General features: G+C 49.3%; 1 protein-coding gene across 2 annotated transcripts in view; it reads right to left on the bottom strand.

The window, feature by feature from the left end:
* Nucleotides 1-3,575: 3,575 nt before the first annotated feature.
* FAM177A1 (family with sequence similarity 177 member A1) overlaps nucleotides 3,576-16,831 on the bottom strand; it is a 51,694-nt gene continuing 38,438 nt past the window's right edge. The window contains exons 4-5 of one of the 2 annotated variants that reach the window (XM_085627434.1): nucleotides 12,306-12,403; nucleotides 3,576-8,977 (exon numbers count right to left, since the gene is read on the bottom strand). In XM_085627434.1, the coding sequence (XP_085483560.1) occupies nucleotides 8,777-8,977; nucleotides 12,306-12,403 (299 nt within the window). In that variant the 3' untranslated portion in view covers nucleotides 3,576-8,776. The remainder of the gene's footprint in view (nucleotides 8,978-12,305; nucleotides 12,404-16,831) is intronic. The other variant, XM_085627436.1, reaches the window with a different exon arrangement.

Raw genomic sequence — 16,831 nt, 5'->3', positions numbered from 1 at the left:
GGGCTAGACAGGTCTCTACATTTGGAATGGGTCCTTTCAAGGCACCATCGATGCCACAGATCCCATCCCGCAACTGCCAACTTGGGATGTCCGTGGTCTTTGTGTAGAACTCTGTGGCAGACAAGGTACATATATTATCAGACCTGACTTTCTTGGGCAGCTAATTTCACATTTCGGTTTTCCTCTGAAGCTACTTTCAGGCCCAGGCCTCCCTGGACAGCTAACTTCAGGCCCGGCTTCCTGGGGCAGCTCCTTCAGTTCCAGACCTCCTTAGACAGCTAACTTCAGGCCCCGGCTTCCTGGGGCAGCTCCTTCAGTTCCAAACCTCCTTAGACAGCTAACTTCAGGCCCCGGTTCCTGGGGCAGCAACTTCAGTTCCAGACCTCCTTAGACAGCTAACTTCAGGCCCTGGCTTCCTGGGGCAGCTCCTTCAGTTCCAGACCTCCTTAGACAGCTAACTTCAGGCCCTGGCTTCCTGGGGCAGCTCCTTCAGTTCCAGACCTCCTTAGACAGCTAACTTCAGGCCCCGGCTTCCTGGAGCAGCTCCTTCAGTTCCTGACCTCCTTAGACAGCTAACTTCAGGCCCCGGCTTCCTGGGGCAGCTCCTTCAGTTCCAGACCTCCTTAGACAGCTAACTTCAGGCCCTGGCTTCCTGGGGCAGCTCCTTCAGTTCCAGACCTCCTTAGACAGCTAACTTCAGGCCCTGGCTTCCTGGGGCAGCTCCTTCAGTTCCAGACCTCCTGAGACAGCTAACTTCAGGCCCCGGCTTCCTGGGGCAGCTACTTCAGTTCCAGACCTCCTTGCACAGCTGTGTTTGGACTGAGGCCTCCACAGGTAGGTTATTTCAGAACCAAGATCCATTTTTCAGATACTTTCCTGCCCAGGCTTCTATGAGCAGACAGATCAATTCTGAGGAGTCACCGCCAGTCTGAGGCTCTGGCATCTTCAAGCATTATGTAGACCATTGGGAGAAAGGGCAGGTGCCCATGGGCAGCTGGTGAAGGACCCTCCAGCTCCTCATATCAGGGGAGGCAGATGTGTCAGACCTGCTGCAGACCTCATGTTGAATGAGGCACGAAGCGTGTCAGTCCCACCTCAAAGTTCACCAATATGATATATCCACAGGACAACACAGAGTCCATCGGATTGGGATGCACATTCTCCAATGGGAAACGTTTCGCCCGCCACAGAGCTGCGAGCTCAAGCACCTACAAGGGTGACATTCTTTAAAATATGTGATTACATTTGAAATAAATATTACTCTAAAGACAATAAATTAATTTCAGAACAAATTATTTAGTGCAATGCAAAAATCTCTAGCTAAAGTAAAGCTCAATCTTGCCAATGTTACACTGACAACCCTGGGTGCAATGGAGAACTTCCTTTAAAAAGGTCATAAATATTGGCCGGTATCAACGCTGACGGCCATCATTCTTGTCATATGTTTAGAAAATCTGGAGATTTCAGGGAATTGAAAGTTGTAGGCATGTCCAGATGTGAACTGGAAGTACGTGCAGAGCTACTCTTAAGCCTCCAAGTAATTTACAGAAATATTTGTAATTCTTTGGTGGAAAGAACAATTGTCCAGTAAATGGATTACTAGTTTCTCTTCACTGGAGCCTTACAGGAGACCCGAAATGAGACATGTGGCATATATGCCCCGGTCTAGTTAGACAATGGCAGCAGCATATGTGGGATATGTCACTGCTTTGCATATACACACAGTGCCATCTCTACCAAGCTAGGATCGGAAATCAAACATATCTACATTTTGTCTTGTGGACCATTAAAAATGTTACAATATTCTTCAAACCCACACTACAGAAGAGCACAGCACGACGTGAGCCTTAGACAGGCTAAATCTGGAGGGATGTGTAAAGGTGTGGATAGGGGATTCTCTGTACTGAAGACTTGGGTGTGTAAGAAAGGTTGGTGTTGGCAAAGCTTGCAGTCACGTAGAAATATGAGACAAGAGAAGCAGTAATCTACAATGACATATGTACAGGTGTGCTGCAGAGGAGAGCACTACCAGCTAGGTCAAATATAAGATCAGGATACGTGATTGTGCCAGATGCACACAATCACAACATCCAGGGACTGTACACACACAGCCTTTTGTATGTGATTTGAGGGAGGCCTATAGACAATGTCCAGCAGCGTACTCTGAGCTCAGGGGGCACTCGCACACTGCTGTAATGTCAAAGCATTACATGTTCAGAGGGCACTCCCACTGCTGTAATACCACCTTACATGTCCAGAGGGCGCTCACACACTACTGTAATACCACCTTACATGTCCAGAGGGCGCTCACACACTACTGTAATACCACCTTACATGTCCAGAGGGCGTTCACACACTACTGTAATACCACCTTACATGTCCAGAGGGCACTCACACACTGCTGTAGTACCAAGGCCTTACATGTCCAGAGGGCACTCCCCCACTGCTGTAATACCACCGCTTTACATGTCTAGAGGGCACTCCCCCACTGCTGTACTACCACCGCCTTACATGTCTAGAGGGCACTCCCCCACTGCTGTAATACCACCGCCTTACTTGTCCAGAGGGCACTCATACACAAAGCCTCCGCGCTTGCAGGTCCAGGCCACAGCCTCCTCCACCTTCTACTGACTGAATGAAATATTTATGACTGTTAAAAGCCTCGCCTGACTTAAATGCATGCAGCCTCCCGGTGCTGTAAGTATTTCACTGGAGAAGTAGGTCAGCTGAATTCAAGGCGGGGGTGGGCAGTGCGGGCTAATGTTACATCTGCACAGGGTGTAGCAAGAGCGTGCTTTACCTTCTGAACGGAGCTTGTAATAGTGGTTACCTCCTGGGAGGGATTACGGTTACCTTTGCTATTGCGTCATTCTTTCCACTGCTCAGGGACTGCAATCCAAATCCAACAGCACAACAAGAGGCTGTTCCTTCTCGGCTGCTCTGATGAGCTGACAAAGATCGTGCTTTGGAGTCTACTGGCGGTCAGCCACCCTGACAAGCCTTCGGGCACCCACTGGTAATGCACAACACGGTGCACGACAGGTAAAGACTGGATGGTAAAGACACTGAGCAGCTGCTTTACACCTGTCCACCTACATTAGTGCTCAGTATGAGACAGTAGCCTCACTCGTGGCCACAATGGAAGCTAAGAGTTGCTTTTGGGTATTCAACAGTCACTACTTTACAGAAACGCCACCGCTAACCTGCTGCAGTTTAGGAAAAAGTGTAGACTCAATGATTCAGACCTGAGGAGCACAGAAACTCTGCCAGGAGCCACTGACAAACCACCGGTGAAATGTACACTGAACACTGGTATTCTCATGACTAGACTGAACTCTGGATAGCAAATGCAAGAATCTGTAATCAGACCACATGTGAGGAGGATCAGAACTCCAGAATCCCTCAAAAGTAAGACTGCCTTCAGATTCACTTGTCCAATAGACCTGCAAGTTCAGCTCAAGCTTTTCTCGTGGGAAGAAATGCGTTGTGCGTGCGACAGTCACAACAACCTACAACTCAACCGCTACTCTTATAACAAGAAACTGATATAAATGAAAGTAAAAGAGGGACGAGAGTCAAGGAATCAATTTTTAATAGCACTTCCCCATCTAAGGTAGCTCGCTGGACATCAACAGTCCAACAGTTTCATGTGGGGCACGTAGGTACCAAAGGTAATGTTGCTGCCCTGCATACAAGGCTTCCTCTCGTGGAGTGCGGTCTTGGAGTACACACTAACTAGATGGCAGCTGAGTGGTGCCAAAAGCATGCACGTTCTATAGGCTGTGTCAGCGCAATCACTGACCGGATTTTCTCTTAATAGGTCAGAAATAAAAATAAAAAACAGAAAGAGGAGTTTTAAAACTGCATTTCTGGACCATACGGTGTCCAGCGTACACAGACTACTTTCCTAAAGGCGATTGTTGATATGGAAAGAATACTGAAGGGGCAGCTATTTTATTTACCTATAAACAAAGATTGTAACATGCTGAATTGACAAATCGACTGGACGGCCACAATAAATTCCACTATCCATAAAATCTGCTTGATATCGCAACAAGTTCATTTTTGAGATGGGGGTTCATGGCCTGGGGGAAACTTCCTCTATTGACTTTCAAAGAAAGCATGGACAATACTGCTTCTCAAAACAGGAGTAAAACCATGCTTCCCCCGATTGGCACAGATTCAAGCAAATATACTTTCACAAATGGTACAGAGCTCCATATGGGCTATGTGGCGTTCAAGAGGTAAAGAACATGAAACTTCACCCTCTGAAAGAAGCATCATTTTCTACAACTCAGAAAATCTTCCAAGAAGATTTGGATGTCCAAAGTTAAGACTACCGGAGATATACAAATGGGTTTCCAGACGTCGGCGAGGCGCCATCCATCCTCTACTGTGTCAGCCTAAATGACTCCTTCAGCTTGGAAATATACAATCCCGGGGCCCAATCTGTTGAAGACCTCCATAGGATTTCCTGTGCCGGCGTCATCTTAAATTGCAATTTTAAACTTTGTTCACTTGTGCCCCATGAGAATTAGTGGAAAGTCCAGCAAGTGGCAGTCTGTCTTACAGAGAAGTAATCTGCATCGAATACAGTCCTGGTTGAATCACTGGATGCTATATGTCCAGAAGATGGAGAAAAGTCACAGGTGTTTTCTTGCTGTGAAGGCATCGCACAGGCAGAGCTATGGTTTAAAGACCCCTTGTACTGCTTCCACTCTACAATAATCTGTCTGTTAGTGTTCAAGTACTCTGAGTACTGGATATAGGCCACGGTTTATTCTCAGTGCTGGGTGGAATCACCGTGAAAAGCGGCTGCTGAGGGTAGGAAACACTATGCATTAAAAGACATTATACCAGAATGTGAGGACGGCTTGCATGGCATAGACATGCTCAAAAGGAAGAGATTGGGAAGCACGTCTATCTCCCCTCAAGCAAATAACCATTCCAAATGATTTATGGCAGCCAATCGCAGGACTGGCTCTTCCTAATCATCAATGGTGTAAGTCCTCGCCATATGGAGGCTTGGATTCCAGTGAGTTTTCTTTTTTTGTGGAGGGAATATCCTCCAACCTAAAGGTAATGAGAACACCTCACTGAAAAACACTCCAGTGTTTTTAGTATCGAACGTTCATGCTTGAGGGTTTATCGACATTTTTATTATAACGCAAAAAACAGTAAGGGCAAGTGTTTTGGAGACTTTGAGGCAACAGCTTTTAAAGTACATTGCTTTTTTATGGCTATTTGCACAAAATCCTGGATTCTGAGCATGCGCGAGTCAATGTTTTTGGTCCCTGGTAAGATGTTAAGAAGTTTCGAAGATAACCTGACACATTCTCTGCCCATGACTTTCAATCCACATTTGAAGCCAGCCTCCCCACCTCTCCTTCTAAAGGAGCCTCACTAACAGGCCTGCGATTCATCGAAAGCTGCCTCCTGCATTCGCCTTCACTCCCATCATCCCTTCCTTTCCAGTTGTTTGCGGGTCTATGTCTGGAGTCTTAGGCTGGAGCCTGTGATAGGCCTGTGCAAACCAGTTTACGACGACAGACAAGAGACATGGCAGCTGCTCACAAGTGTACGATGGAACTTAGGGAAACATTTAAACACATTGTTTTCCACACCTCAGACTCACAAGAACCTGGAAAAACAACAGGCCATGTCTCTCACGGCGAAGAGCTGGCCCCATTTACTTCTGTCCTGCAAACACAGTCCCAAATCACTGCCACGCTGCCTCTTAAATGTTGTCTGGAAGAAACGATGCTAGAACTCTCAGCGCTGTTAATTCCTGCATCAAACAATTATGTCTGAATTAGGAGTCTAATTAGTGAAGCTTCTAAAGCTCCGTTCAACATGAAGAAGGATTTGATTTTATCAGGGGAGATGAGCTTCAGCCTGGTGGTCCTGAGAGCGCCCTCATGCTTCACGAGCTTCAGTCTGAGGGTCGACAGAGTGCATGCAAGGGAAACAAGCTTCTGTCTGAGGGTCATCAGACGGTACTCAATGGAGACAAGCTTCAGTCAGTGAGTCTTCAAAGTGCGCTCCAGCATAACAAGCCTCAATCTGAGGGTCGACAGAGTGCATGCAAGTCAAACAAGCTTCTGTCTGAGGGTCATCAGAATGTACTCAATGGAGACAAGCTTCAGTCAGTGAGTGTGCAGAGTGCGCTCAAGCATCACAAGCCTCAATCTGAGGGTCAACAGAGTGCATGCAAGGCAAACAAGCTTCTGTCTGAGGGTCATCAGAATGTACTCTATGGAGACAAGCTTCAGTCAGTGAGTCTTCAAAGTGCGCTCAAGCTTCAATCTGAGGGTCCACGAGTGGATGCAAGGGAAACAAGCTTCTGTCTGAGGGTCAGCAGACGGTACTCAATGGAGACAAGCTTCAGTCAGTGAGTCTTCAGAGGGCGCTCAAGGGAAACAAGCTGTATTCTGAGGAACTAGTACTGATACACCTCTGAGTTCTACTGGATGTCTGTGGCACTATAGAGTGTTCCCCTTTTCTGCCTATGTTAGGGCGCTATGGCCCTGTTCTGCCGAAGCCAGGGAGTTCTTGAAAGCTTCTATATTGCCAGGCACTCTCTACATTCCCTTTCTGCGATGCAGGTGCCTTCACAGGTGAAAGACAGCCACTGGATCATTCCAATGTAGAAAACTGTGCTTCGCAGCACACTGGAAACCTTGTACAGAAAGTTGTGCTGGTGACTGGGGATAAGGACCTAAAGGTAGTAGCCAGAGGGAATCTATCTACCTAGAGACTGAAGGAAAACATGTCTGAGGAAAAGACCAGTTTGGGGAGGCAGATTAGTCCATGTATACCAGAACCCCCAAACAGTGGGCAAGAGGATATATAAAGATTACAACCAATCCTTCAATTGACACCCAAAAGGTTGTGTTAAACAAATGGACTACAGATCCAACTACTAAAGGCTACCACCAGCTAAAGCATGTGGTTATAGCAAAGAGGTGAGTCTCTGACTGTCTATGGACAGGCCCCGGGGAGACAAGGGCCGCAATTGGCAGAGCCTAAGAGGCTCAGAAACTCTGCTGACAAAAGCAGACGACTTCCTGAACCTTGACCAGATTGGTCAAGGCACTCGACCCATCCTGATAGACATCAATGAGACACTGCTTCAGGCCTGTCAGACACACCCCAGACAGAGAACAAGGCATCTTTGTCTACTAACGGAGGCCAGGAATACGTTGAACCACTACATAGAGAGCTCAGGGCTGCCTTTAAACAATACAGAGACATACCAAGAGTTTCAATGCTTCAAAAGTCACAGGTTTGCAGACTGAGTGTTGATGGACGGAGCCTAAAAAGCTCAAGGCTTCTAGGGGCTGAACTTAGAATGTTCGGGACTTGTATGAACACTGCTCAGAGAAGCATCTTTTCTCATGGGACAGTGAAGGACTTAGCCTCTATGGACAAAGCTGAAGAGGTTCTACAAGTTCAATGGAGGCTACTGTGCAAGGTTCTCCTCATGGAACTATATCATCCCAGAGGAACTGGTCTTCGGTGACCGGCAGGGCTTGGCTTGCAAGGAACAGACAGGTGCATCAGAGTGGGGTACTTTGAGACACTGGAGGATGCAGACAAAGGTGCACCTCTGACACCCGGGAGCCAGTCACAGAATAGGTTTAGCTCCATCACTACATGATGCACACATTGTTCAACAGCGACCCGTTTATCAGACAAAAAGCTGCGTAGGTGGAAGGAGTAGGGAAAATGACTATAAGCAATTTCATTTGCTATGATGCCCTATGCAAAACTCCAAAATAAAATAAACAATGATTAAGGGATACCATTTTCAGCTGAAATTAGCTAAGAATATATCTCCACACCTGAAAAAACTCAAACTGCCATAAACTTACAGCAGCTACAGAAAATTGAACTTTTTTAAGCTGAAGATATAATGCCGAGTTAGTGTTTGGTGGATGAGTTACTTCATCACAATCGTAATGGATATCCCGTCTGCCTTACTGAAGAGTATTCTAGCCCACGGCACTGGTAATAAGGTGGACCTGATATCCATCACATTTGTGACGGAGAAACCCATCCGTCAAGCTTTAAATCAGGCCTTTAGCCTTGGATATCACCAGTTCTCAAAAAGGTGTTTTGACAAAAGAGCTTGCATTATCTTGAGGCAACGCTTCAAACAGAAGACGTCTTCTTTAAAGCAAAGGCTGACCTGAACAGTACCATACAGGAGACAACAGGTCCAGGTGGACGGCCATTTGCCTGCCAGTAAACCTGGCGGTGAAACATCTGACCAAAATACATTCGAGGAATTAGATTGTTAACTTTGCAAGACAATATGTTAGATTAAAATGGTATGAAGAATCAAGTTATTAATTCTGTCGACCTCTGGTGAAGCGACTCCTGGGATGCAGAATGTTCAGCAGAGAAGGAATGGCTTAGATAACAATACATGGGCGTAAGACTAATCAGCACCCCAACTCTGGGGCACTGCAAACGTAAGAAATAAACTGCAGGCAAGAAGGCAAAGAATGGTGAAACAGTCACTCAACGTGAAAGGCCTTGCTCTACATCATGGACCATGAACGTTCACAAAGAGACTGACAATTTTACACAATGCATTCATCATCAGACCTCCTACCCATGCAGCCCCTCACAAAGGGAAGAAAGTGTGCACTCTCAGTCTGGGGACACGGCAGACGAACGACAGTTCTTCATTAAACAAGAGTGGTTATATACAACGGAGCCTGTGAGAGGCTTCTAACCACCACAGTAGGATAGCTCACTTTCCAGTCTACTACACAGGCACATTCGGCAGGTCAGGCATGCGTCCTGCAGCTAGCGATTCATCTCCTTCCATCTCAAAGTTGGCGTTGACAAAGGAACTAGTGCCTTCAGGCTGCGCAGTACGAGCAGGGTCGTTGCTGGACTGGTGCTGTTCTTGAAATCGCCTTTCTGCCTCTTCAGACATCTTGTTCTCCTCCTCTTCCTCCTCCTCCTAATAACACCAACAGAGCTTCATGAAACTTAACATATGAGACAATATTGCAGAGGCATTGCATGCCAAGACAAGGGCTCTACATTCCAGAGCAGTCAACTTTGCAAAGAAAGGGATTTTGTCAAGGAAGTCCTAGCAAAAGTGATGAGTGTAATGGTGTGAAAGAAATAAGAAAGAAGCTAAAGGGAGCTATTTGAAAAGCTTCAGGCCTCTGCGCTAAGCAATTATTTATATTAAAAGAAATAAATGAAAACAAAAGGAAAACACAATAGTTTTTAAGGTGGCACAAAAACAAATTGTAAACATTAATCAGCATTTTGCTGAAAAATTTGAGAGAGCAAAAAACGGTATGAAAAAATGGCAGGGAGTCAAAGGCACAATCTCAGCATGAAAGTGTCAAAGTGTGAAATGAAGACCACATATTTGTTTAATATGGAATTCAAACAGCTTGTGCAAGGGCAGAACAGGCTTAAAAACATTCTGTAAAATCTAAAGTGCTGAAGCAGTTTTCTGTGCAGAATTCTTAACAAAAAACGACTATGGCGTCAAAGATGAGTCACCGAAGAGCGGATGGGAGGTGGGTGGGTGCAGGAGTCCTCACAAGAGATATGGTTCGGTTGCAGCTCGCAAAACTGAAGCTGGGTAAGGCACTGGGTACGATGGCGGACAGCGTTTGGTATTAAAGGAAAGTATAGGCTGTGCCAGCACAGAGAACAACCCTGATTAAACTCCCTCTACAGACAGAACTTACGAAAGCACTAAAGTACAGTGACTATAATCTCACCTCATGAAAGGAAGAACAGAGAAGGGAGACTAGTCAGACATATCACTCACTCTCCAACCTCAGAACGATCAGGCTCTCTGCACATCTTAGCTGAGGACTGAGGGCACTCAAGGGACACGAGGTTCCGTCTGTGGGTCTACAGAGCGCACTTGAGGGAGACAGGATTTAGTCTGAGGGTCTACAGAACACGCTCAAGGGACACGAGCTTCCATCAGAGGGTCTACAGAGCTCGCTTAAGGGACACAAGCTTTCGTCTGAGGGTCTACAGAGCGAGCTCATGTGAGATGAGCTTCGGCCGCAGGGTCTTCAGAGCACACTCAGGGGACACAGTCTTCAAGCTAAGGGTCTACAGAGCGCGCTCAAGGGAGATGAGGTTTGGCTGGAGGGTCTTCAGGGCACGCGTAAGGGAGATGAGCTTCGGCTGGAGGGTTTACAGAGCAGGCTCAAGGAACACAAGCTTCCGTCTGAGGGTCTACAGAGCACGCTCAAAGGAGATGAGCTTTGGCTGGAGGGTCTACAGAGTGCACTCAAGGGAGACAACTTTTAGTCTGAGGGTCTACAGAGCGCGCTTAAGGGAGATGAGCTTCGGCTAGAGTTTCTTCAGAGCACACTCAGGGGAACACAAGCTTCAGGCTGAGGGTCTACAGAGCACGCTCAAGGGAGAGGAGCTTCGGTTGGAGGGTCTACAGAGCAGGCTCAGAGGATAAGCTTCAGGCTAAGGGTCTACAGAGTGCGCTCAAGGGAGATGAGCTTCGTTGGAGGGTCTACAGAGTGCGCTCAAGGGAGATGAACTTTGGCTGAAGGGTCTTCGAAGCACGCTTAAGGGAGATGAGCTTCGGCTGGAGGGTCTACAGAGCTCGCTCAAGGGAGATGAGCTTCGGCTGGAGGGTCTACAGAGCAGGCTCAGGGGACACAAGCTTCAGGCTGAGGGTCTACAGAGCACACTCAAGGGAGATGAGCTTCCATCAGTGGGTCTACAGAGCGCGCTTAAGGGACACAAGCTTTCGTCTGAGGGTCTACAGAGCGCGCTCATGTGTGATGATAGGGTGCCCGTGTCCTGCCTGGCAAGGGTCCTACGGAGGGTGCCCCTGTCCTGCCTGGTCAGGGTCTGATGGAAGGTGCCAGTGTTCTGCCTGATCAGGGCCCTATGGAGTGTGCCTGTATTATGCCTGGTCAGTGCTCTATGGAGGATGCCCTTGTCCTGCCTGGTCAGGGTCCTATGGAGGGTGCCCATGACCTGCCTGGCAAGGGTTCTATGGAGGGTGCCCGTGTCCTGCCTGGTCAGGGCCCTATGGCGTGTGCCAGTGTTATGCCTGGTCAGTGCTCTATGGAGGGTGCCCATGTCGTGCCTGGTCAGGGTCCTTTGGAGGGTGCCCGTCTCCTACCTGGTCAGGGTCCTATGGAGGGTGCCAGTGTTATGCCTGGCAAGGGTTTTATGGAGGGTGCCCGTGTCCTGCCGGGTCAGGGCCGTATGGGTGTGCCCGTGTTATGCCTGGTCAGTGCTCTATGGAGGGTGCCCATGTCCTGCCTGGTCAGGGTCCTATGGAGGGTTCCAGTCTCCTACCTGGTCAGGGTCCTATGGAGGGTGCCAGTGTTCTGCCTGTTCAGAGCCCTATGGAGGGTGCCCGTGTCCTGTCTGGTCGGCGTCCTATGGAGGGTGCCCGTGTCCTGCCTGGTCAGAGACCTATGGAGGGTGCCCGTGTCCTGTCTGGTCAGGGTCCTATGGAAGGTGCCCGGGTCCTGCCTGTGTCAGGATCCTATGGGGGGTGCTCATGTTCTACCTATGTCAGGATGCTATGGCCCTGTTCTGCCTAAGCCAGGGAGCTCTAGAAAGTTTCTATATTGCCAGGCACTCTCTACGTTCCCTTCCTGCAATGCAACTGCATTCGCTGGTGTTCTGCCTATGTCAGGGCCCTATGGAGTGTGTCCGTGTTCTGCCTGGTCAGGGCCCTATGGAGGGTGCCCGTATTCTGCCTGGTCAGGGTCCTATGGAGGGTGCCCGTGTTCTGCCTGGTCAGGGGCCTATAGAGGGCGCCAGTGTTCTGCCAGGTCAGTGCCTTATGGAGGGTGCCCGTGTTCTGCCTGGTCAGAGCCGTATAGAGGGTGCCCATGTTCTACCTACGTCAGGATGCTAGGGCTCTGTTCTGCCTAAGCCAGGGAGCGCTAGAAAGTTTCTATATTGCCAGGCACTCTCTACGTTCCCTTCCTGCAATGGAGCTGCATTCGCTGGTGAAAGATGGCCACTGGCTTATTCCAGTGTAGAAAACACACTGGAAAACGTGTACAAAGATTTGTGCATTGTCTAGAGACTCCCAAGGCGATAAGGAACTAAAAGGTAGTCAGAGGGAATCTTTCTACTTAGGGACTGAAGGAGACCAGGTTGGAGAACAAGACGTGTTTGAGGGAGATAGAGTAGTACATGCATACGAGAACCCCCAAAGAGTGGGCACAGATGAGTATATAAAAGCAGGACCACTTAGAGGAGTAAAGGAAGTAGACACAGTAGTCGGCTCCTGTGTATATTTGAAAGAAGGAGTCACACACCTCTTTCTGCATCCTGTAGTACTCGTCAATGGCGTACTGGTACTTAGGAGTGCTGATGCCAAGGACGGACGCGATTTTCTCCCCAAGGAAGTCACACACTAAGAGAAAGGAAACATTATACATCACTGCCCGAAAAGGATACGACACAAAAGAATATTGAAAAACCAAAGGTGCATATTTAGGCACGGTTCTTATACCGGACATAAACACTGAAAGAGGAGTGCTGCAGGTTATGGTGATGGCGTATTGGAGCAGCAGGCTTGTTGAAAGTCTGACCAGGCTTGCCTACGGTGGGCTGTTTTTAAATTCTGGACAGCAGATGGTCTGCTTGACGCTTATAGTCAGCCTTCATTAATTTAGGATGCACTAAGATAGGCCTCAGGCCAGATACCCCGAAGTGATAAAATACACAATGGGAATGCAAAATACACATAATAACCCCCTTTTCGTTTAGTTCAACTTTGCTGAAATGTGTGGAAGATGCAAATAGGTAGTACAAATAAACACAAAGAAAGAATAAACTAGGTCCAAACGGTCCACATCTGAAAGGAGAGGAAAGATTAAAGACATCAATACCGTAAAAAACAAAAGAACGCAATCAGGGACCTTTTAAATTGTGTTTGTTATTTTTTTATATACAAGTACAGGCAAAATGAAATGGAAGCAAAGATGTAAAAGTGAAGAAAGCCACAACTGCAGCGTTAAGAAACCTCTCACTTCTTTAGTACAAATGCTCATGCTCGCTGCAATTGGACTCCCTGAACACTAGGACCAGAGACTGCACTCGGCCAAACACAGGGGCCGGAGACTGCACTCGGCCAAACACAGGGGCCGGAGACTGCACTCGGCCAAACACAGGGGCCGGAGACTGCACTCGGCCAAACACAGGGGCCGGAGACTGCACTCGGCCAAACACAGGGGCCGGAGACTGGACTCGGCCAAACACAGGGGCCGGAGACTGGACTCGGCCAAACACAGGGGCCGGAGACTGGACTCCGCCAAACACAGGGGCCGGAGACTGGACTCCGCCAAACACAGGGGCCGGAGACTGGACTCCGCCAAACACAGGGGCCGGAGACTGGACTCCGCCAAACACAGGGGCCGGAGACTGGACTCCGCCAAACACAGGGGCCGGACACCGGACTCCGCCAAACACCGGGGCCGGACACCGGACTCCGACGAACACGGGGGCCGGACACCGGACTCCGACGAACACGGGGGCCGGACACCGGACTCCGACGAACACGGGGGCCGGACACCGGACTCCGACGAACACGGGGGCCGGACACCGGACTCCGACGAACACGGGGACCAGAGAACGGACTCCGACGAACACCGGGACCAGAGACCGGACTCCGACGAACACCGGGACCAGAGACCGGACTCCGACGAACACCGGGACCAGAGACCGGACTCCGACGAACACCGGGACCAGAGACCGGACTCCGACGAACACCGGGACCAGAGACCGGACTCCGACGAACACCGGGACCAGAGACCGGACTCCGACGAACACCGGGACCAGAGACCGGACTCCGACGAACACCGGGACCAGAGACCGGACTCCGACGAACACCGGGACCAGAGACCGGACTCCGACGAACACCGGGACCAGAGACCGGACTCCGACGAACACCGGGACCAGAGACCGGACTCCGACGAACACCGGGACCAGAGACCGGACTCCGACGAACACCGGGACCAGAGACCGGACTCCGACGAACACCGGGACCAGAGACCGGACTCCGACGAACACCGGGACCAGAGACCGGACTCCGACGAACACCGGGACCAGAGACCGGACTCCGACGAACACCGGGACCAGAGACCGGACTCCGACGAACACCGGGACCAGAGACCGGACTCCGACGAACACCGGGACCAGAGACCGGACTCCGACGAACACCGGGACCAGAGACCGGACTCCGACGAACACCGGGACCAGAGACCGGACTCCGACGAACACCGGGACCAGAGACCGGACTCCGACGAACACCGGGACCAGAGACCGGACTCCGACGAACACCGGGACCAGAGACCGGACTCCGACGAACACCGGGACCAGAGACCGGACTCCGACGAACACCGGGACCAGAGACCGGACTCCGACGAACACCGGGACCAGAGACCGGACTCCGACGAACACCGGGACCAGAGACCGGACTCCGACGAACACCGGGACCAGAGACCGGACTCCGACGAACACCGGGACCAGAGACCGGACTCCGACGAACACCGGGACCTGAGACCGGACTCCACCTAACACCGGGACCTGAGATTGGACTCCACCTAACACCGGGACCTGAGACTGGACTCCGCCGCCTAACACCGGGACCTGTGGATTCCGCCGCCTAACACCGGGACCTGTGGATTCCGCCGCCTAACACCGGGACCGGAGACTGGACTCTGCCGCCGAACACCGGGACCAGAGACCGGACTCCGACGAACACCGGGACCAGAGACCGGACTCCGACGAACACTGGGACCAGAGACCGGACTCCGACGAACACTGGGACCAGAGACCGGACTCCGACGAACACCGGGACCAGAGACTGGACTTCACCTAACACCTGTGGTAAATATTTCATTACCGGTACTATTTTTTATGCGGTAAAGTCTAGTAAGAATAACTCAGTAAATATAAGAGGCAGAATCCGTGGTATTAGAGGTTCTAAAAAGGCTTTATTCCTTGACAAAGGAAATACAATTCGAATTGCAGGCTTCTATTCCATCACCACGAAAGTTCAGGAAGGAAGGGCATACATTATTGACAGATAATCATTTTTATAGGAAATGCATTACAGTGAAACAGATGCAAGAGGCGTAACAGCTGATAATACAGATAAAATTTGCATACGTAACTAAAGAGGCGGACATATGGGCGTAACTAAGATAACGTCATTATACATGATGTCACAAGTGGGTGGATCCATAAGAGAATCCTGCAATGTCAGCAGAAATATTTGGCAGAGATGCGTGCGCAGCCGCATGACGTGTGATTGACGTGCAACTAGAGGGTGAAGGGGACTTGACATTTAGCTCTACATGTGGAGACAGAAGTCTGGGGGGTCATGTCAACCTAATCCCAAATCATATCTAATATCCTATGTTTAAAGAACTGTGTTATCCAAAAGGAAAGGTCTCTAGGATAGAATCTATTCTATACTGACTGTTAGTGCGTGTACAAGCGTCTAAGTGTCTACATGAGATGCGAGGGGGTAGGAATATTCCATGGTAACGGGGGCTATGAATTACTTGCAAGAGGACAGCGAGGCCTGGCCCTTTGCACGGTAGCTGGAGGAATGTTTACCTAAACTACTAGACAGGAATGCATCGGATGAGGAGCGGAGCAGATAATCTTGAAGGTGAAATACAGCTTTTGGCAGGCAACAGGCTGGATCAGGCACCGTTAGCCGCGCAGGGAGTAGGACAAAGTTCATGGATACAGATGCAGGCTCAGACTGGAGCTTTCAGAGGCAGAAAGCAGGAAAAGGCTTGATGACAGAATTCTGGGCCTACTCGCCTGAATCTGTAAAATGTGGAAAGTGAACCACATAAAGTCGATGGCCTTTCATACTTAGGAATGGAATATCTGACCCGTTCATGGCGGATCTGAAAGATACATGTTGACGGTGGACGCACATGTATTTGCGTCTTCAAAACTGGAACTGGAGGGAACATACATGTACTTATAGCATGCACATGGAGCCGTTGGGGTCTACGATAGGGGACATAACTGATCACAAAATTCATATTTCCTCATTCCCTCCTTGTCCCCTACGGACCCTCAGGAGATATCGATCTTCATCAATCCATCGATCTGTTCATATAGCATCATTTGTTCTTCTTTCTTCTTCCGGGATCTTGAACGAAAACTTGGATGTGGGATACACGATGTGGCACACAGACCACAAATCGCTGGCCCACATTGTAGACATAAGCAGCAACTGAATAGTATGAGGAAAAAAAAAACCTAGGAAGGATAGGATTCTCCATCCCCAGGCTGACAACACGCTCCAAAACCAACCGGACCAAGTCCAGGTGCCTGGACTCTGGTGTATCTGGCTCACAATCTTATGAAGGCGAGTTATGGCTTTATATACTGACGGCGAATTTTCTGGTATGAAAACGCAGCAACTTGATCCGATGACCCTACAAGCTCCGCCCCTATCGGCCAGGATGACGTCAAGGACAAGACGATTTTGAAGCACAACAATCCGCATAGCAGACTGCTCTTCTGTTAAATTGCCTAAGGCGGAAGTAGTCTCGTTCACTACTGCTTCAAGGGTTCTGGTTAATCTACGTATCAGCTTACTATTAGTAACTGTACCTATATAGGGAAAGAAACCTTTATTGAAATCTGTGTATTGCTCCCATGCTGTTTCAGTGTAATCGACAATTTGGAGATCTCTCTGCTGTCTATTGTGTACTAAATGGGTATTTCTATGATAATCAGGAGGAGCTAGGAAAACAGGTGGCAGAAGGAATGCTATGTAACAGGTACCATCCCAGTCTAGAGGTAGACG

This window comes from Triturus cristatus, chromosome 9, assembly GCF_964204655.1.
Source record: "Triturus cristatus chromosome 9, aTriCri1.1, whole genome shotgun sequence".
Classification (NCBI taxonomy): domain Eukaryota; kingdom Metazoa; phylum Chordata; class Amphibia; order Caudata; family Salamandridae; genus Triturus; species Triturus cristatus.
The sequence above is the reverse complement of the archived record's forward strand: the minus strand, read 5'-3'. Positions and strand labels throughout refer to the sequence as shown.